General features: G+C 37.0%; 2 protein-coding genes across 2 annotated transcripts; one reads left to right on the forward strand and one right to left on the reverse strand.

Moving 5' to 3' along the window:
• Window positions 1–8,153: 8,153 nt before the first annotated feature.
• LOC130589762 (uncharacterized) lies at window positions 8,154–8,921 on the reverse strand. The gene is made up of 2 exons (XM_057391309.1): window positions 8,762–8,921; window positions 8,154–8,536 (listed from the first exon to the last, which is right to left on the reverse strand). Exons 1-2 carry the CDS (start codon window positions 8,919–8,921, stop codon window positions 8,154–8,156), a joined length of 543 nt encoding a protein of 180 aa, XP_057247292.1.
• Window positions 8,922–11,845: 2,924 nt separating this feature from the next.
• LOC104901082 (U-box domain-containing protein 44) lies at window positions 11,846–22,379 on the forward strand. The gene is made up of 4 exons (XM_010688631.4): window positions 11,846–12,122; window positions 15,550–16,118; window positions 16,796–17,111; window positions 20,373–22,379. Exons 2-4 carry the CDS (start codon window positions 15,564–15,566, stop codon window positions 21,938–21,940), a joined length of 2,439 nt encoding a protein of 812 aa, XP_010686933.1. The 5' UTR covers window positions 11,846–12,122; window positions 15,550–15,563; the 3' UTR covers window positions 21,941–22,379.
• Window positions 22,380–22,424: the final 45 nt, after the last annotated feature.

Raw genomic sequence — 22,424 nt, forward strand, 5'->3', positions numbered from 1 at the left:
AAAATATTAATTATTTGATATTTAATCATATAATAGTAAACATATGAACAAGAAAGTAATAGACACTAATACTATCGTACTCTACATTGTGCTACTATAGTACTATAATAATAGATAGACAATAATAAAGGTTATAGTGGATATAAGTTCACCACTTTAATATCCTAAACCATATAATTGATATGATATATAAACCTGCACGATATGATATAGAAGTAGACGAATATGATATAATGAATTTAAGATATGATTTGATATCATATAAGTTGATTTGTATTGGAATGAGTATTTTATTAAATTGATATGATATATAATACTTCAATAAATGTAAATATGCTAAAACAATGTTTAAACCATATATCTTTTATATCAAAATAATATATGTGAATCTGTGAACCTAACCCATATATCTTTTTTATGAATATAATATATGTGAACTCCAACTCTTGAATATTTATTTCTTGTGAAATGATGAATTCAACTCTTGAAAACCGAACTCAATCAATAAGTCAATTAATACTAATTAACTTGTAACTCTTACTATCTTACATCTCCTTCTCCTCTTCTCCTTCATCTCCGTTCATCTCATTTCCTTCTTCTCCCTTCCATCCATTCTTCCAACTCTCTCCACACACCTACAATGTGGATAAACACCCACCCACTACAAAAAGCAGCCAGTGCAGCTGCAACAGTGGAAGAAGCTTCACTTTGCAGACAACTTGCCGTCTCAATTTCCGACGGCAGCCCTTTTGCCTGGAAAATGTTCTACTCAGGCGAAGCAAGTGAGAAACTCAGCAAGGAATCGTTCGCGGCCTTCCAGAAAGTCATAGAGGAAGCTGAAATAATGTTCAATACTCCTCCTTATAGGTCCCCCTTACCACGAATTGCAAAATCTAATTCTAATTGTACCACCCAAAAAAAATCAAAAGGCATTAGGTTTTGTGAACAAAAAACTGAAAAAGGTAAAGGGAAGAAACCACCGCCCCCCATAGGTAAAGGAAAAAAAAAACAGGTTGAAATTACCATCGATCGAACTGAAAACAACTTGAAATTGCCATGGGAACCTAGCAATAAGGTTGATATGTATATCGAGGGTATTGACGGGAAACTACATCTGACAGAGCTGTATAAAAAGAATTATGTTTACCCTGACTTCAGCAACGATTCATTTGAAACGGAAGAGTTTGATGATGAAGCCTATGATGCGGAACACTCTGATGATGAAGTCTACGACGATGAAGACTCTGATAATACATATTTGCGTAAGGTGTGAGTATAAAAACAATTTGCATTAACATTTTTATTTTCCCTTGATTGATATAAAATTATAAAATATAAGTAGATCTTTCCGTTTAAAAAGACATGTTGTGGTTTTTTTTAAATAGTCATGTTGTGTTATTAAGTAAAATATGAAATCTAGATCATTCTAACTTCATCATTCTAACGATTTCATAAGTTGCTTTTTTGTAGCTTCGACTTTGCCCAGCATTGAAGAAATATCATTTCTGTTTTGGATCACCCATTGTCGCGAGCTGACTAGGATCACTAAATTGGTTGTGTGCTTTTGTTTATTTTGACAACTATCACTTAATGTGTAGAAATGTAGGTTATGAATTACTAGGTCACTGCTAAATTGCCTGTGTGACTAGGTGATCATCTTTTGCGAGCTTTCGGAAATGCTAAAGTTGTAGATAGAAGTAAATTGGAAAATGTAGGTTTATGGAAATGCTTCGTTTTTAGGTGTTAATGTGAATCATATCAGTGGTTCTAAGAATCATATCTCATATAAAAGTAATCATATTAGTGTTAATGTGAATCATATCCAATATGAATCATATCATATGATTACCGAACGAGGTCCCCAACAGTACTACATTAGAAAAGCATAAACTAAACCCGACTCTTAACAAGCATAATCTAAACCTGAGTCATAACAAACAACAATAACATTGATAGTAGATAACTAATAAGCAATATCTTCTCCCTACTAGCCATGGCCTCCATCGTCAATTGATGTTCTTTGTTTGTCTTCTCCAAAACATTTTTTTTCCTTCAATTGATGCACCTTAGCTTGGAATTTCCTGTTTACCTCTGTAAGTTGCTCTATAATTGCATCTTTGTTCTTCATATGTTCATCCGTTAAATGAGAGTGTAAATCGTCCTCCCAAATAAAAAAGCCACAATCATCCGACTATAAAAAATAAATATAATTAGACAATTAAATGCATGTAACATAATAAAATTTAAACAATACTGAATATAATATGGATGAAAAAAAATACTTAACAGGCCATGCTGCACAACCAAAGAATTTTCTTCCGGCGTTAGGCCCCCCATTGGAGGTCCGAATATTAGCTTGCCGGCGATGATAGCATTTTATTGGATTTCTTTTCCGGCCACCAACACTACTCGAAGAACCACCAGACCCTTGCATATTACTTTTACTGGCAATCGCTTTGCTTTTCTCATTTTATTATATACTGCCAATAGGTCCTCACAACCTATAAGATGGGGCCCAACTTCCAATATGTCACATGTTATATATAGTTAAAGCCTTTGCCACCCACCTCATATGACTATTAGTTAAACCACTTCCAAACTACTTCAACCCAATATCCCATGGTTCCTCCACCACAAAATTTCTACTATGAACCGGCCGGAGTGATGGTGGTAAGGCAAAAGCCACCATTCACTAGGGAGGCACCTCATATTAATGTCAACCAACATCGTTACTTTTACCACCAACCAAGAGATGTTGCTGAGGAAAAGCGGGTGTATTTAAATGCTCATCAAGTGCGACACTTAATGAGGAATCCTTTCTGTTCATGGCCTACCCACATGTTGCCACTCTACATGAATGGTCCTGATGGTTACGTGAGGGACGCGTACGTACCTTCTTTAAGTGATTTAGGAGGGGTTCCAGCACCCGCGCGAGTTTTGATAAGGTGGCAGATGGTGAAACTTGACATGCAACGCGTTGAAGATCATATTGTCCCACGAGAATTTGAAAATGTGATGGACCCTTACCCCATCATGTACAACAGAGGGAGAATTTTAGTTCTCCTAAGATGGCCATGTAATGTGGTAATGGCTACGTATGAAGATGCCATGGAAATCCTACATGTAATTGAGGAATTCAACCAGATCAATGTCGTCATTACGGAAATGGTTGTGAGGCAAGATCGGTTCCATCGGCCTTTCAATTCCGTCAAGATCCACCCCATGATCAACAACCATTCCCCGAATATTGCACTACATAGTCCAATTATTGTTTGGAGTATGAGAGGAATAACAAGGCCGGGATTTATAAATAATCTTTTGGAAACCATTCACAACCATAAGCCTCGTTTAATTGTACTATTCGAAACCCGAGCAACCCCCAATCAATTTCATTATTTATGGTCTCGTGAAGGGGGGGCAATATGAGGTGGGAGGCTGCCTCTGGAGTTCGTGAAACCGGAGGAACGATGGTTATGTGGGACCCAATGAAACTAGCTATGAATAGATTACCAACAACGTTTATGGGACTTATAAGAATGAAGATCATTTTCAAGGTAAGCTGTACAATTTATGTTTGGTTTTTCAAAAATTACTATTTCTTTTGCCTATTAACATTTTTCGTTCTTAAAATGCTTGTTAATAATTTTTCCAGGGACTGTGATGCACTGTGGAATTGTGGAAGGTCATATTGTAAGCGTTAGTTTAACATTAAGGACTTTACTTCATCGTATTTTAAAAAATATGAAATTAACGTATGCGTTAGTTTAATTATAATTGTAACAACTTTTGTTTTTGCAATTGTAACAACTTTATCCAACTACAAGTATATGTACGTTTTTAAAATTCACATTATATGTTTAATTTTAATTATATGCTGTGGATATGTATGATATGTAATTATGTATGATATGATGTGATGGGATGGTCTGCAAAAAGAAGTAATGCAAAGCCCAATTCTCTAGAAATAGGTGTTGTGTGTTGCAGACACAGCTGGCCTTAGCTGGGCTTGCGTGTAAGAATAGGTCTGCAGACACAGACACAGCTGGCGGGCCTTAGTGTGTTTTTTGATGCAACATCTTGTCAAACTTTTCAGGATTCTCTCTTCAATTTTTTTAAATGTAAGGCCGTGCATGTTTCACATGTGGGCCTTATGTACTTCCCACCACACATGGACCCAAATTGACTTGCTTCATTTATTTTTAAGTACATGGCCTTGTATGGACACAATCGTTTCAAGGTTTTTTGTTTTTTCTCTATTTGCCTACTATAAATATAACTTGCATACTAGTAATATAACTTGCATACAATAGGCTTCATTCCATAAAACATTTCCCGAAATACAATATATATGCCAAAACCGAACTTGTAAAATTAAGCTAAAGTCATGTCAACGGCAAAAATTTCACTACATTGTACTTCTATCGACGAAATACTAAACGGCGGCATTGTAACACGCTCCATTACCGAGGTTTATGGCGAGAACGCAACAGGTAAAACCCAGTTATGCCTACAAGCTGTAATGTGTGCACAATTGCCACCAACACTTGGTGGTCTTTATTGTGGATCTATATACTTAAACACAAGTGGGCCTTTTCCATCAACTACAGCTAACACATTAGCAATTAAATGTCGCAGAATTTATGATTCGGGTGAGAATCCCTTAGACAACATCATTGTGAAACAAGTAAATTCCCCCGAGGAAATGATTGTTGTCCTAGAGAATCTTAAAACCCTAATGGAGAATTCCTTACTCACTACTCGACCTATACGCCTAGTGGTACTCGATTCAATAACGGCCCTATGTCGCTCTTATTTTAGTACTAATGATATAACAGCAAGGAGTACTTTTCTTCGAAAAGTGAATACTACTCTTACTGAATTAGCTAATCAATACAACTCCGCTATCATCATCACAAATGAGGTTACCAACGTAGTTGGCAGCTCCGTACGGGGAACGAGGGGTCACGTTCATCAAGTGCGAAGTAGTGGAAGGATGGTACAACCAAGTCTTGGTATGTATTGGACCGGACTAATAAACATCCGTATCTTCCTCACAAAAGAGGATACAGATGGAAGAACATGTAGAGAAGCACGTGTTGTATTATCTTCTACTCTACCACTTAGACGGGCCGAATTCGCTATAGGCCCATTGGGATTATTTTGCAACATACAAACTGTTCGTATTTACTAGTAATGTACATTATGGCCTATCATTTACATGTGTACTAGTCCTTATTTACTTCTACTGGGGGGCCCTTATTTATTATTTTATGAACTTCTTCTACCCAAAGTACTTATTTAAATAACTTTGCTACATTTTCAGTTACTTATTTAATTATGTTTGCTACATTTTCAGTTGCGTATAATATGTATAATATGCAATGGCCTCACATGTCACATGCCCAACAAAAAAATATGAAAGCAGCCCAACAGGCCAACGAACAAGTATGTTACAGCTAAACGAACATTTAAACATGTTACACCAAAAATAAAATTAACTTACCTAGATAGTTAATACCCCTACCCATTGTAAACCACAAAACCTACGATATCGCATAGGTTACCCAAAAAAACTCACGATATCTCATATATAACCCCAAAAATTCACACCCCCCAAACCCTTTGCGTTCTATAAAACCCAAAATGTCTTTTAAAAGCCTTAAGTTTACTTCCTACAGTTTTTATAACCCCCATACTTTACTACCGATCATCTTCTTCACCTCATCCTTTAACTCATTGCCTTCACAAAGCAAATCTTCTGTAAGCAGCTACTTCCTTTCCTCCTTTATATTAGCAGGCTGCAATAACATCACTAACTTTAGTGATGTTCCCAACATAATACATATACTGAAATTTTTTATTCACAAACACCCCTACTCACCGATAAATACTCAAATTTGTAACGCGCTGCACACCCCTTTATTGCCAGTAACATGTGGATCCCACTTTCATCACTACACACACAACAAGTTAAATTCAGCTTACACTATGGCCACTTCTTTCAAATATGGCCATACAAAACAACATTATATTTACCATTCACTATGGGCGTCGTCCATATTCACTGCCTTCCTCTGCCATTTTGTTATCTGCCCAGGTACCCACTGCCCTTGAAAGCTTGACAACAGTATATCAACCCCAATCGCCTATTGCAAATAATATGATTATCATAACTCAAATTTACATCTACTATTTAACAAACACCATATAATATCAACTCGTTTTTTTACCAATTCGTCAATGGCCTTTGCATGGTGCTCCAATGAATTTATACGGTTTGCATCTATGACCCACACCTCGTCACTATTAACTGAAAACGCAGCACACCACCATTTTGTGTCTTGCAAAACTAGAACAAAGACCTACCATAAACAAAATCGCAGATAAACGGTAAGGGTTTATACTTTATAGTGGCATTATAGATTTATAGTGAAAAGAAAGTGGTTGAAGCATAAAAAGGGAAGTTGGTAGCAAGTTGGACTAATTAGTATAAATTTTGCAGGAAAAAAATTTATAGTTCAAGCATAGTAAGAGTAACATATCAGATCTGAAAGGGAAGAAAAAACCCACGAAGAGCACTGCCTTCCCTTCCTACAAAGGTATAATTTAGTCTGTTGGATTGGATTTGTTCATATTGCAACTCCCTTCATTATTTCATGATTTATCATATTGCTTTGCAATCACATTACACGCAAAATTTATGGCAAGTGTGCTACATTGTGTCACTTCACTATGTTGCTTCATTCACACAATCACATTACACGCAAAATTTATGGCAAGTGTCCTACATTGTGTCACTTCACTGTGTTGCTTCATTCACACAATCATAATGAAAGCATACTAAACAAGACAACACATGATATTTAAATGTTTGATCATTATTTACGTATTATAAGTGTTTCCATACAATTTTTTCATTAATGCGATTCAACTAACTCCGTTTAAAGACTTACCCCAAATAAACGATTGGCGTGAACTCCCTTAAATCATTTAGCGACAGCACATCCAATTTCACGACAATCGTTCCAATCTCCCGAGCTTCGCACATTCTCAAATACAAGAGTCTGCATATACAACCCATTAGTCTATTTAAATTTAAAAACCTTACTAATATTGCATCCATCTTACCGTAAATGTAGGATCGATCATAAAACGTATACTAGAGTTTCCAAATTTCCTCCGCCACATGCGCGTATACATTGCAGCCGCGACCCTTACGTACTGCAATTGAAAGTAGCGTTCCTTTACAAATTATTCAACTATTACTAGCGTGTTTATTTACAAATTATTTAACAACCATATCAACTTACATTCTCGTGAACGTATTGTGTGCCACCAAGCATTGTCTTGCATTCTTCTAAGGTTGCAACTAATGTCTCACATTGTACAATTACCAGTTTCTCCCTAAAACCATCAAATACACATCAATGTAGTAGACAAACAGAAACCATCAAATGCACATCAATGTAGTAGACAAACATGCAGCAATATTGTTCGCACTCCAAGTTTGTTCAAGGTCACGTATTTTATCATAAAACCAATGTAGTACTTGATAAAATAGATAAACTTACGCATTGGCCTCCGGTTTCTCTTCATAACTAAACTTCATAAGCTTTGACTTGAAGTTTGGATACGGTCTAGGTATAAGTTGAACATCAAATTCCTTATCACGTATCCTTGCACTGGCTCTTGTAACCCGCTTCCTCCTACTCTTCTTCACTTTCGATGAACCTTTTGTTCGCGACAAGCTTCCTGATATGGTTTCCAAGTTTCGCGCAGAGCTTTCAGGACCTAAATTGTCTCCAACAGGAGGATCGAATGCAAATCCCCACTCATACCTCGATGTCGGTCCACCATCACAATTAGAGGTGATCATGGGCCGAGCCGGGCCGAGACCAAAAAAATTTGCCCATTGATCGGGCCGGGCCTAAATCGCGGGCCGAATTTTTGTGTCCAAAGCCCGCTATTTCGGGCCTAAATTAGCGGGCTTTTGCGGGCCAAAAAATAGACTAAAAAGTTGTTTTTAGCTTGTCCAAAGCCCGCCAAAGCAAAAAAAAATATGGGCGGGCCATGCTCGGCCCGGCCCGCGAGCCGAAAAATTCTGCCCAAAACCCGGCCCAAAAACGGGTCGGGCCGGGCCGAAATGATCACCTCTAATCACAATCACCATCAGTCAACATTTTTTCTCCTCTGCCTAATACCCGTTCACTCACCCTCTTTATCACCCTACTTAAAGACGAACTTGTTGCACTTCCACCTCCACCACTACCTACCCCTACCCCTTCCCTTCCTCCACCCAGATCTACACCACTGCCTTCCCTTCCTCCACCCAGACCTACACCACTGCCTTCCCTTCCTAGCCTTCCATCCCCTGCACTTCCTCCACCTATACCTACCCCAGTTCCATCCCCTGCACTTCCTCCACCTATACCTACCCCTACACTTCCTCCACCACTTTCACTTTCACTGGTACCACTTCCTCCACCTATACGTACCCCTGCACTTCCTCCACCACATTCATCTTCACCTTCAACACCTTCACATAACATTAATATGATTAACAGACAACAGAATACTAACTCCACATTATAAACAGTGTCATCACAATCATAATGCTCACTCAAAATTATTAACTCAATATCATAAACACGCATAATACAAAAAAAGCAGGGAAATAAAGTGGAAAAAAACACGCATAATTCAAAAAATTCTCAGAATAGTCACATCAAAATAATGCTAATAAATACACAGAAAAACAAACCTCGACATTCTTCAACACGTTTCTTCTGCATTTTGCGCTGATAAGGGTTAAGCTTGTCCCTTGGCCCTCTTCGGCGGTTACGAGTTGGGCCATAATCAGAATCCGAATCTAGATTATCATCAAATGCATTACGGTGCAATGGATTAATTTCCAATCCCATTCCACTCAACACAAGAGCAGCAATCTGTTTCAACCCATTACAAAATTTTGTAATGTAAAACTTAGAAATTTAATAGTTTTAAAAATTCTACAATAAGTTAGACTACCTCGTAAGACATGCATTGAGGTCCCATTGTGTCTCTCGCAACAAACGGATGTTTCTCACCGTACGCCAAGTCAATGCACTACCATTTACAAAAGCTAAGTTAGGATATTTTAACTCATATGTAACATACAACAAAACATAATTCATCCTTTCCGCTGCTTACCCCAATATTCCCATAATCTCCCTTTGCACTTTGTCGATCAGCTTCTTTTGCTTCAATCACATCTTTCGCAGACCACGCTTTTAACCTCGGAAATAATCCCCAACGCACGGGAGGACGATGCAACCGATCAAGGTACATAATCTATATGAATTAAACAACTAATCAAAATAAGAACACAAAATAATAATTAATGATCTACAAACATACATATACAAATATATACATACACAAATATAATAAATCACTAACCGCAAGAAAATACGTGCAACCTCCACAACCTTTCGCATACCCTTCCTTGTAGAACTTTTCTGCAAAGTGACGCGCATGTACTAATAACTTATCCAATACAAACGACTCCCAATCATATTTGTGAGCATCAACGGCCAAAGTTGCTGCAACCACTAAGTCACTCTCTAACCTTCTACAGGTTTTTGGACACAAAAAATCACACAAAGCAAGCATCAAGAATGCAGTCTTAAATTCAACTTCATCCTTCGAATGACTTATCCCCTCAACCTTCTCAATTACCTTAACCATCGGAATACCAACTGAGGAACCATACTTCTGCTGTATTTCTAGTACTGCCCTCTTAACATTTTCATTGCGTGCTACAAGTGGAACTCTTTTCGGTCCATGAGGTATACCCAATACCCAATGCACTTGTCGCTTATCCATAGGGTACTCTATCCCTCCGGGAACATTATCACATTCCTACAAGTGTCTATCAATGTCATCAACCAATAGCAAAAATTCCTTGGTAATCTCTTCCACCTCAAATAAAGTAATCCCTCAAAACTCATGTCTCTAATCCATTGCCTTTTCATCTCACAAAAACCACCAATTATTTTACCTAACGTCTCAACCCTACAGTTTACATTTGGTTGCACCCCTTTACACTTAGCTAGCTGTGTTTTCAGCACTTCACCACGCGACTTCACTTCACCGCCTACAGATTTTTCTATACACTGCAAGCCCAATTTTAAATCACTTTTCATCATATTAATTATTAAGCTATGTATACCAACAAAACATCAAAACATTTTTAACTCACTCTGAATATATTTGGACTCAATACAACTTTTTTATCTACCACTTTTTTACGCTTTCCACCCTGCATACATACATGTTTTTAATATCATTACAAGCTTCATGGTTTGTTCTATTCAAATTATCTATTACCTGCTTCCCAACTCCATCATCCCTCAAGCTCTTCCGCTTCTTCCTCGATTTAAATTTCCTAGCACCATCCTGCTGTCACATTTCCATAGTTATTTCTACCTCAAGATATAACCAAAATCAGGAAAGCACCATTTATCCATTACCTCCAAACATTCAGCTTCTGAAACTTACTCGCTATCACTCGACCTTCCACCATTCTTCCCCATTATTCCTATATTAACATTCAACCATTAAATCGAATTTACCAAACAATTATGGATAGCGAGATTCACAACACAACACAAACCCTAAATTAACATTCAACCATTCCAATTTACCATATAATTTACCCGCAACCAAACCCTAAATTTCCTACAATTATATTACCAACAATCCAACACAAACTTTCTTTATAATTACCTTTAATTACCGTGATTCACAACACAAACAATTGCAATCAAAGCAGCAATTACTCATCATATCAACAATTAACCCTAACATTTTACGGAAACATTTTCAAAATATATAAATAAGTCATGTACTTCAAAGAAAACATAAATTACCTCAATTTTAAGTTTTCTTCTTCAACCTTGAATCAATGTAAGTTATTTTTTTCTTCAACTGCCCTTCCTCAGCTAATCAATCGCAATTTCTGAATTTCTGAATTCTACAACCTTCCTTAGCTAACTTCCACGATTTTCACCGCAGATTCTACACCATTGCAGGTTCACTTCTTATTTCGTGATTACGCACTAAAATGCTTCGTAATGGTTCAATGAATCAATGTAAGTTTTGGTTGTCTGCTTCGTAATGGTTCACCCACATAGCTCTCAAATTTCATTTTTTTATTTTTTTAAAGCCAATAACTTATAAAGTCAGGTACTTATATTTAGGGGGACTGTTTGCATGTCCGAAATTACTAAAATGCCTCGGTTATGGGCAACTGCTGCCCAATACCTGTTATGTGTATATCAGCACTCCTGGCTTCTGTTGTCAAGTCAATTGTAGTAGAGGAGAGAGAGGGGAAGTCACTTTTTCCCATTCCCTTCCATTCCCCTTTGATTCCTTTTCTCAAATTCAAAAAGTTGATGTTTTCTAAATTTGATACATTATTTTTGTACTTGTAGCTTTTCACAACATTACTTTTTCAATTTTATATTATTGATGGGTAAAGTTGCCCATATCTAATATGGTTTTATCAGGACTCACCAGAGTACCTTATTCCCAGAATCACCCGCGAAAGCCACCAACTTCTGCAGGAACCTTCAATTCACAAACTTTTTCTTTGTTCATGAAAAAAAGAAATTCCCCAGTTGCATATAATAATTAAATCTATTCTTTATATATTAGAAAAATGTAATAATAATGATTACATCAATAACATTACCAAGGAAGCAGCCAAAAAGGTCAAAGAGGAGAATTTGCCACTCTCTCTCCTCCAATCTGGGCTCCACCCAAACCAGCAGCCATGACTATTCTTCTCTTCTTAGTCAACCCATCTTCTTCTCTTCTCATTATTCACACCTACACTATTTTTACTCTACTATTATTTCATTCTCCTTTTTTTTTTCTTTTTTCCCAATTTTGCCCCTCCTCTGCGAAGAAGAAGAAGAAATTGCGAAATTTTGATTCATAAAGTTTTAACTGATGATGATTGTGGAGTTGGCTTGAGATCCCCTGTTGTTGGTTCTACGCTGGAATTCTGTGCACAAGCAGCAAAACAGAAGTGGTTTTACACGCGTTGGATCACGATTTAGGGTTTTCCGCAAATTTAGGTATTTTTCTCTTTTTTTTTTCTGAATTTATTCAGTTGACGATTTATTCGGATACCCTTTTTTTTAGGGGATATTCGGATACCCTTTTGGATAATGAATCTAATGTATATTTTGGGTATATTTTACTTTGCCTTATGGTTGGAACCTCTGAGGTATTTTGCCAATTGATTGATGATATTATAAGATTGAGAATTGGAATTATGATGTTTGCCTTTTTAACTTATTGGTTAAAATTTTATAAACAAGATATGTTTTATTATGGATTGAAGAAGTATTTAGTTGATCTTATTGCAAAATATGAGAGAAATTAATGATTTTGAGAAAATGAAAGGTGGGTGGGTAAGGGTTGGAAAATGAGCTTTTGAGACTTTGTCTTGGAAGTAAATCAAGAATCAATATAATTGGTTTTAATAGTTTTGGTGTACATTTTGAGAACAGTAATGCATACACCATTTTAAAATTTCTGGGAGCTGGATTATGTCAGGTGAAGCAATTGGATGTCCAACCAGGTTGGAACTCCTGGTGACTAAAAATGTCTTTAATTTGAGGTTTTGGACTTTTTTGGGTGGGTTGATGATCTTGTGAAGCTTCAATGCATTCTTGGAATAAAGAGTTGGAAAATATGAAATGGCAAATTTTTTTTTTTTTTTTTGAAACTTCAGCTGATTTTCAGGAATTGCTTAGTTTTGATATTGGTTTTTGAAGGGTAATTGATATTTTGACTTGATGTGAAAGAAGGCATAGAAAACACAGGTGGAACTATATGAGGCAAACCATCATTCCGGCTTTGGGTTGTCAAGCAAAATAGAATTATTGCCTGATACCTTCTTTTTCTGATTCTTACTTAATGACGTGACTGTCACAGTTTTTATACTTCAGGACTTCACCCCTGTCCCTCTTGGGGATATCACTTTGCCAAAGGAGCCCCATCATGAAATCAGGTGTAGAATGGTTTGTTTGGGTTAACTTTGGTGAAAATTTTAGGTAAAGCTAGAGATAAAAGTGTGGAGAGTGAATGGCACTTAATGGATATTCGTTAAGATGAGGTAATGGAAGAGGTTTAGAGAAGAAAACTGAAATCTTGTTTTGGATATGAACATGAGTTTTTAAAAAATTGGAAGTATTTATTTGTATTGTCTTTTTCCATGACATTTATTAACTTTTGGTCCTAATATTACTACATTCGAGCTCATTAGGATTTTAGGTCTCTCAATCTACAATAACATAGCCAGCAATAATTTTGGATCTGTTATATGGATATTGCATAGAAGATGACATTCAAGTGCCTACCATGATTGAAAGAAGTAGAACTGTCGAAGATCTTAGGAATAGATTGAAGGAGCAAAGAGTGACTAAACATATGATTTATTGACCCCTTATACAGGCAGTAATACTAAAATCTGAATATCATGCAGTGGGTGACTAACGTCTGGGATGACAGAAGAAATAAAAGAACCTGGAGTTGTTTACCAGCGAGATAAACATAGCTGTTTTCGTTTGAAATTTAATGAAACTTATCGTGATTTTGCATTAAACGTCACATGGAAGTTTTCATGATATGATCTCTGCTAGCTAACATCTTTTTTATTAATTTCATCACCATATACAGGGGGAGGATCTAGGTTTTTTGATTTGGTGGGGCACTGGATAACCAATATTATATATCATTATTACATGAACCAACCAAGTATTTAAATTTTAATGAGCAAAATACGCAAATCAAACAATAATTTCATCACATAACTTGACAATGAAAAACTTAGTTTTAGAAGAAGGAATCCAAACTTTTAGTGAAATCATTCTTTAAAGACTTTCACAATGTCATATTTTAATACTCCCTCTGATATTGAATACATATAACACTTTGTTTTTCACGTTCCCGAAGACATAACTTTGATCATTAAACTAGTTTGAGCTCTAAAATTTGTTGGTAGAAAATATACATGGCAGAAACCAATAGTTACAGTTGTACGTATGAATTAGCTAAAGTTGATGGCAACTCTTTAATAAGAGAACAAAGGAAGGGAAAAAAAAAAACATAGAAGAAAACTAAGAGCTGAAGCAAATGAAACTCCCCAAAAAAGATCCACCTATTAAGCTTCGAAACCCTGACCCATAAAATCCCCTGAAGGCTCTAGCGTTCACCTCTAACCACCTGAGCTAACTATGCAACATGGATATTAGGCGCAGAGTCCACTTTTTAATATTTCCTACTTTATCTGACAGAAAAAAACAGAAATACTTCATATTTTTTGGGGTCCCAGTGCCACCCACGACACTGCATAGATCCGCCCCTGACCATATAAGAGTATTCAAAATTGATAAAGAGAGACGCATGGTTTTATTAAAGACGTGCTTACTTGGAAGAGAGCAAAGAGAAAATTTTAGAGGTAGGGTCATCACTACTTATGCTAAGGGAATAGATTGGTACAAAAACTTATCAACGATTAAAAGGCTATTTCTTGTTTCGGAAATCTTTTTCTTAATCACAAAATCTTTAATTAGAGAGTATAGGTAATATTTTATTTTAGAGTATATAATTAAGTAATACGTGTGAAAAGAATATTAGTCAATTGTGATAAAAGGAAGGAGGACTGTACAAGGGAAGCGTTAAAGGAAAAAGAGAAGATCAAGAAAAGAGGTGCTTGTAATGTAAAGTACACGATTCAAACACGCATCTCCACATTACTACTTACTGTGCATGTCCGTCAACCATTAAACCACTTAGCCAGCAGCGATCTGATGATATCACTTAGCAGGAGATATGATTTGTTTTACTTGTAAATTGGGGCCAGCATGCTTATATTTGGGCCTCATGGATTGGCCAGGAAGATGGAGGGTGTGGTGGCCTATACCAGTCCATTTAGGCCTTTTTGTAGCTTGTCAGTGACCTTGGACATCGACATGAGGTGTTCCTTGTAAGACTAGCCAAAGTTTCTACTATTTCTGTAATCTGTTTACATCATTCCGAAGATGCCATTAGTGTCTGAACGATGTTTTATAATGTAGTCAAAGATCCATTGTTCCTTGACTTTTGATTATAATAGACTAAATTTAGGGCTCATTAAACTGCCTCTATTTCTTATTCATTGTGGATAATGCACGACCCTTGTATAGTGGACTGAAACTCAAACAACCATTCTACTGTTAGCCCCGTTAAGGGGGGATGAACCCCCAACCCAATAATCCTGTTCTGATTGGGGTGCTGTTAGAAACATTGAGGTAATGATGTTTGATAGTGCTGATATGATATATGTTTGGACTAGTTTGCTTCCTGTCAAGGAGGTGCTAATTGTATGATATTTGGGCTTGCTCATGTTTGGATATGTATAATAGTTTCGGATAATCTTTGATGTGACCAATCTCTCTTTTTCTTGTTTGTTTGAAACCAATAGCATTGATCATTTTATATATAATTGTGTCATAGGCCCTTTACATAATATGGCTGGGAGTTCAGGTGGCAGTACTGACCTTGACAGCCAGTCAGATGATAGCTCTCAAGTCGAGAAGCTGCATGTAGAGCCCATCTTCAGCCCATTTGTTTGTCCTTTAACAAAGCAGGTTATGCGCGATCCTGTAACCATAGAAAACGGGAACACTTTTGAACGGGAGGCAATTGAGAAATGGTTCAGGGAATGTAAGGAAAGCGGAAAGAAGCCTATATGTCCATTAACTTTGGAAGACCTGAAAAGCACGGATTTGAACCCTAGTATAGCTTTAAGGAACACTATTGAAGAATGGACTGCCAGGAATGAAGCTGCTCAGCTTGATATGGCACGCAGGTCATTATCGACAGGCTCTTCGGAAAAGGATATTCTGCAAGCTTTGAGATATGTGGAGTATATTTCAAAAGGAAGCAGATCAAATAAGCATGCTGTTCATGATCCTGAGATAGTTCATTCAATTGTTGAAATGCTTAGAAACAGCAGCAGGAAAGTTCGATGTAAAGCATTGGAAACTCTTCGAGTCATAGCAGAACAGGACTCAGACATGAAGGTTTTTTCCTGGTTTACTTAATAATGTGGAAGCCTTTTCTGATGATGAAATAGGTGGAACTAGTATGAAGCATTCGTTGTATGCGAAATAAAGTACAAACTCATGAATTTGCTACTAGCATCACCATTTATCTACCTATTTAATCAGTATGAAGTTGATTAGCTGTAGAATATTATTGGAAATACCATCGGACATTTTGAATGGAAAAGCTTTAAGGAAATTTATTCTTTTTACTTCGGAAAATCATTGAAAAGTAAAAAATATAAAAGCAACTTTTTGTTTCATTGACAACTCCTTGGTAACCCTGCCTCTCAAATTTGATTGCCCGCCTGTAAACTCCAAAATGGGTTTTTTCTAGTTTCTTTTTTTACAAATTCACACAAATGAACTCTTCTTCATACATTATGTATCTTTTTTCTTAAGTTTTATTTATTTTTTCTTTTGACACAAGGATTTCCCTAACTTTTTGAACTATTAAGGTTTTCTGGCTTTATATTCCATTATCTCTCAATTATGTGCATTTTTGCATGTGTTGGTCTAGAGTTAGTGGTACTAGGAGCAAATTAAGCTTGTGTGATCCTGCATATGAGTGATGCTTTACAGTGTATACTTTCATTTTTCCCCTCTTAATTCTGTGAAGGTCAGATGTATATGAAGTTTTACCTTTATCTCTTCAGGAAATATTGGGTGAAGGTGGCACTGTACGCACCATAGTAAAATTTTTGACCCCTGAACAGTCCTTAGAGAAAGAAAAAGAAGAAGCTGTTGCTTTGCTGTATGAGCTTTCTAAATCTCAGAATCTTTCTGAGAAAATTGGTTCAATTATGGGGGCAATTCTTATCTTAATTGGGATGACCAGCAGCAAGTCGGAAAACATTTTGACTGTTGAGAAAGCTCATAAAACATTGGATAATCTGGCCCAGAGTGAAAATAATGTGCGGCTGATGGCTGAAAGTGGTAGACTGCAGCCTCTTCTGACACTGCTACTTGAAGGTGTTTGCTCTTACTCCAATATGTCTGATTCTGTTTCTCTGATTTGTCCACTTAAGAAATGCAGACATGATTATCTTATTTTATAGGACGATCTAGATGGGATACTGATGTTTGCTGCTATGGAACTTATGGAGTTGAAGTTAGCTATGTTTTTTTTTTTTTATAGTCTGTAAAAATGCTACTAACCCAGGTCTGCATATGTTGTTGAGATATCCCTATAGACTTACAAGCAACATGCTGAAAACTTCAACTTTTGCAAACTATCCCAAATAACCTTCTAGCACTTTCAATCAGATCTCAAAATCAGCCTCACATTTTCACAGGCTTCAAGGTAACCCTTAAGTGGTAAAAACCTCATTATGTGGGATGAAAAAATGAAAAAAATTTAATGTGGTTGAAATTTGCAAGTTTTTGTTATCTAACTCATTATTTACATACCTAGCATTTTTTCTCTTTTGTCTATCTAATGTCTCCTCTTCATCATCAATAACCATGATCACCACCTTAACCTCTCTCTCTCTCTATCAGCAATCAGCATCCCAACCACCACCCAGACCCACCTCCATTTTGGCCAAATTTAAATACTCCACAAGACTCAATTCTCATCGAAACAAATCGAATTCGAATGCCAGGGAAGGGAATTGAGTCTATGTTGGTGTCAAAGTCCAAAGAAGAAAAAGAAGTTTCCCAAAGGCGGCCCTAATGGAGAGGAGAATGGGTGGTGGTGCTCGACTTTCTGGAGGAGGTGGAGCAAATAAGAGGAGGTTGTGGTGTCCTATCTACGAGAATTATAGAAAGATCTAATTTAGATTAAAATCGGGTAATAATTTATTTCTGGGTGTATTGTCATTTAGGTTATTGTGACATATAAATAATATTATTCATATTAGTCGATCTTGGATTAGGTCTAAGTAAACTAGTAGAGACGTTTAATTTTAGATACAATCAGCATTGAGTAAATTTGATCGGCTACGGATCAGTTCTGTTGGTTACCATTTTCTTTTGTGGGGGGGGGGGGAGAGGGTGGTGTAAATGTGGAGATGGCCAGGAATTCTTCTAATTGTAGACATGATGGTGTTAATGGTGGTGGTTTCAAGGTGATCCGGAAATGGTGATGTTTTGAAGGCTGGAGGAATATAGAGGGGGAGATGATGACCAGGAAGAGACAAAGGTAAAATTAAGGATGAAGGGAAATTAGACAAGATGAAGAGACGATGGTTGAACTTGAAAAATGAAATCATTAATACCATTTATTTTTCTGTCCAATTTAATATTCCAATTTCAGAGTTACCTCAGGAAGAGGTAAATATATGAGGGTCATTTTTAAAGGTTATGTGGATAAATTTTTTTACTTTCGAACGTATAATACTAAATTTTCTGCATGGGGAGTGTCTTTTCCTCTTCCTTGAGTGAAGCACCCATATACTTGTGGCCATGTGGAACCTAGCTTTCGAACTGCTGTCAGATTTTCTTTTTTGTGGCATGGTGGCTGCAGAGCATGTAATGCTATGAATCGATATTTAGGGGATAAGGGTATTTGAGGGAGTCTCTTGATTGGTTAGCTTGAGGAATAAGTTAGATAGTTTGTTAGGGAAAGTAGTCTATATATACAGTGGTAATGAGAAAGAAGAAGGCATGTGAAAGTTGTTAAGAGTGATTAGTTGTCTTAGCTTGGGAGAGTGCCATTCCTCTCAAAAGATTGACAAGGCTGTAATTGGTGATTAATCACCCAGATTAGCATTAATTCAGGCATATCTTATTTTCTTCTTAAACCTTGTTCTTCTTCGCTTAATCTCTCAACTCTATCTGTAATCTCACTGTTTTAGTCAATAAGCTATGTTAATTCATAGCAGTTTCTTAAGAATTTTTTTTGATGTGGGTATCCTTTTCTTGTTAGCGTCTTCAACTTTTAAAGACTCTCCACCCAAGAATGATTGTTCATGCTGTTGACTTTTGATACAAAATTCCGGACGTCCAACCCTGTCCTTGACTAATAAAGATTTTTAGGGAGTTTCTTTCCAGAAATTCATAAAGAAAGAATTTTCAGAAAAGGACTACACTTAAGGGAGAAGTAAGTCGTACAGAAAACAGATTTTAAACATGTTCAAGCACCAGGCAACAACAGTAAAGGCGTAAAGCAAGAGGGAGAAAGCTTTGGAAGGAAAATGAGGTGGAGGGGGGAGGGAAGAATGTGATGAAGAATGAAGATAGCGTATCGAATTGGTAACCATATATTTTAGGATAATCGTGTGTTTTTGTCCCTGTTTTTGTTATTAGCTTTTTCGCAGATTATAGTATGGGATAATATTTCGTATCCATGTATTCGTAAAGTCAGGATCTTACCAGAACTCTATATTATTTTCTTAAAGGTAGTTGGATGTCGTTCTATGTTCTTGTCTGTCATGATCCCAATTAAAATGTGAAAAATGTTGAAACTTAGTCCGAAATTAAGAAGTGGAAATATCAAATACTTCGAACGACATTTCATTCTTACATATCCAACTTAGTACCATGTGAAGAAATATGTTCACTGCTTATAAATAACCCTGAGGGCTATGTTTAACAAAACCCTCGAAATATATAGGAAATGCAAAGGAATAACATAGCAATTAAGAAATCACAAAGCTCAAAACTAACTAGTGTATGATGAGACCAATGTTATGATGAGTTTCTTTCTTTTTTCAGGATCTTTTCCTTTTTAAATAACTTCCTTTCCTGTCCTATGATATAGTTCTTACAGAACTTCAGATAGATTATGATAACTCTAAAAGGGGCCTGGACTAGAAGGATAAAGAAAAAAAAGCAATATGTATATGTAAAATGCTGTCTGGTTATTGGTTGAGAATAGCAACATTGATAGTAAAGGCACTACAACAGGGAGTGTATGTTTGCACATACCATAATCATCTAAAGATAGGAATTTTGATGTGCTTTATTTTTCTCACTTTTGATAACTGCATTGAGAAGGCTATCCATGTCTGCAAGAGCGCTTCCTGATTGGGCTTGAGAGAAAACAACTTGTGTATCTTTCCTTGGTTTATATGTGATCAGTCACTTTGTTCGAAAATATGTCATGCTAGTGAAATTAGAATATAGCTTATTTCTCATGCACTTATTTACTCAGTTGCCCTGGCTGTCATTTCGATTTTTTATCCTAAATGAGCTGCATGTGATATGAGTATGTCTTATGAGACTGTATATGTGATGAGTATATCTACGTCCTTATACTGAAGCCCTCTTATTGCTTGCATTTCTTTGCAGGAACTCCTGAAACTAAATTATCTATGGCTTCATTCCTTGGTGACCTGGGTCTAAACAATGAAGTCAAGGTTCAGGTTGCTGAAACTGTTGGTTCGTCACTTGTGAATCTCATGAAAAATGATGACATACAGTCTAGAGAAGCCTCCTTGAAAGCCCTGAACCAGATTTCGTCGTATGATGCAAGTGCGAAGGTATTAATTGAAGCGGGGATTCTTCCTCCCTTAGTGAAGGACCTATTTGGTGTTGGTGCGAAACAGCTTCCCATGCGACTGAAAGAGGTTTCAGCTACTATTCTTTCACATATTGTGGATTCAGGATATGACATTGACTCAGTTATAATAGGGCCTGAAAACCAGACCCTAGTTTCTGAAGACACTATACATAGCCTCCTACATCTCATCAGCAACACTGGTCCATCCATTGAGTGCAAACTCCTCCAGGTTCTTGGTGGACTGACTAGTCATCGTAAAACTGTTGTAAATGTGGTTGCTGCCATCAAAAGTTCTGGTGCTACCATCAGTTTGGTTCAGTTTATTGAAGAGAGGGATTTGCGTTTAGCTGCCGTGAAACTTCTGCATAATCTCTCTCCTTTCATGGCCCAAGAACTAGCTGATGCTTTACTTGCTTCAGGCCAACTTGGAGCCCTCATCGGAATCATATCAGAGAGCAATGGAATCACTGAAGAGCAGGCTGCAGCTGTTGGCCTATTGGCTGAACTTCCAGAAAGAGATCTTAAACTAGCTCGGCGAATGCTTGAAGAAGATGCGTTCAGGCTTATTATATCTAGAGTCAAGAGAATCAGGCAAGGCGAAGCGAGGGGTGGCCGGTTTATGACTCCATACCTAGAAGGTCTGGTTCGTTCTCTTGCAATGGTAACATATGTGTTAGCCGAAGATCCAGAGATATTGGCTTTCTGCTGCGAGCAAAATCTCGCATGGTTATTCATTGACTTGCTTCAGGCTAATGGGATTGACAATGTGCAAATAGCTTCTGCTTGGGCTTTGGAGAACCTTTCTTCAGAATCCAAAAACTTGACAAAAAAACCAGAGCTCCCACCCCCTCCAATGTGTGCATCCATGTTTTCCTGTTTCAGCAAACCCCCTGAAATATCAGGATTATGTCCTGTTCATCAAGGTCTGTGTTCGTTGAAGGACACATTTTGTCTGGTGGAGGGTCACGCCGTTGAAAAGTTGGTAGCCCTTCTAGATCATACGAATGAGAATGTTGTTGAGGCATCACTTGCCGCTTTATCAACTTTGTTGGATGATGGAGTTAACATTGAAGAAGGGGTTGTGATTTTGCATATGGCTTACGGAACCAAACCTATTTTGGATGTTTTGGTTGAGAAACGAACAGAAAATCTCAGGAAGAGGTCGGTTTGGGTAGTCGAGAGGCTCTTACGGATGGATAAAATAGCATATGAAATTTCGAATGATCAGAATGTTGGAACAGCTCTTGTCGATGCTTTCCAGCATGGAGACTACCGCACTCGACAAATTGCTGAGCGTGCATTGAAGCATGTTGATAGGATTCCTAATTTCTCTGGGATATTCCCGAGTAATGCATAACCGTCTCTGGATTTCTGCTATTTTTCAAGTTTCTTCTCTGGATATTCCCAGGCTATGGGTAGTCTCTGACTTTCTGCCAGTTTCTCGGGTTTCAAAGTTGTTAGGATATTGATGATTTCACATACATTGCATATTATTGTAGTTTAGTAGGGAATGGAAAGGGTGCCAAAATTGTAAAAGTTTGTATCATGTTTTTTTTTTTTCCCAATGCTTGTTGTAAAGTCCATTGTTTCAATCTTCTATAGGCTTCAAAAGTCTTTCGCATCATTACACAATGAATCTAGTTTCATTCCCCAGTATTCTTATAGATTACACATTGATAAAAAAAACTTATCTTATACAATATACGCAAGGGAAACTTGAATTGTTGAAATACTGGTTCTTATTAATATGATTTTTATTGCAAAATTTTGGATAAATCATCCTAATTATTGTGAGACCTTCTCATCCAAAATGGCAATATTTTGTTTGTTGCTTGGCTGTA

Source organism: Beta vulgaris, chromosome 1, assembly GCF_026745355.1.
Source record: "Beta vulgaris subsp. vulgaris cultivar EL10 chromosome 1, EL10.2, whole genome shotgun sequence".
Taxonomy (NCBI): Eukaryota; Viridiplantae; Streptophyta; class Magnoliopsida; order Caryophyllales; family Amaranthaceae; genus Beta; species Beta vulgaris.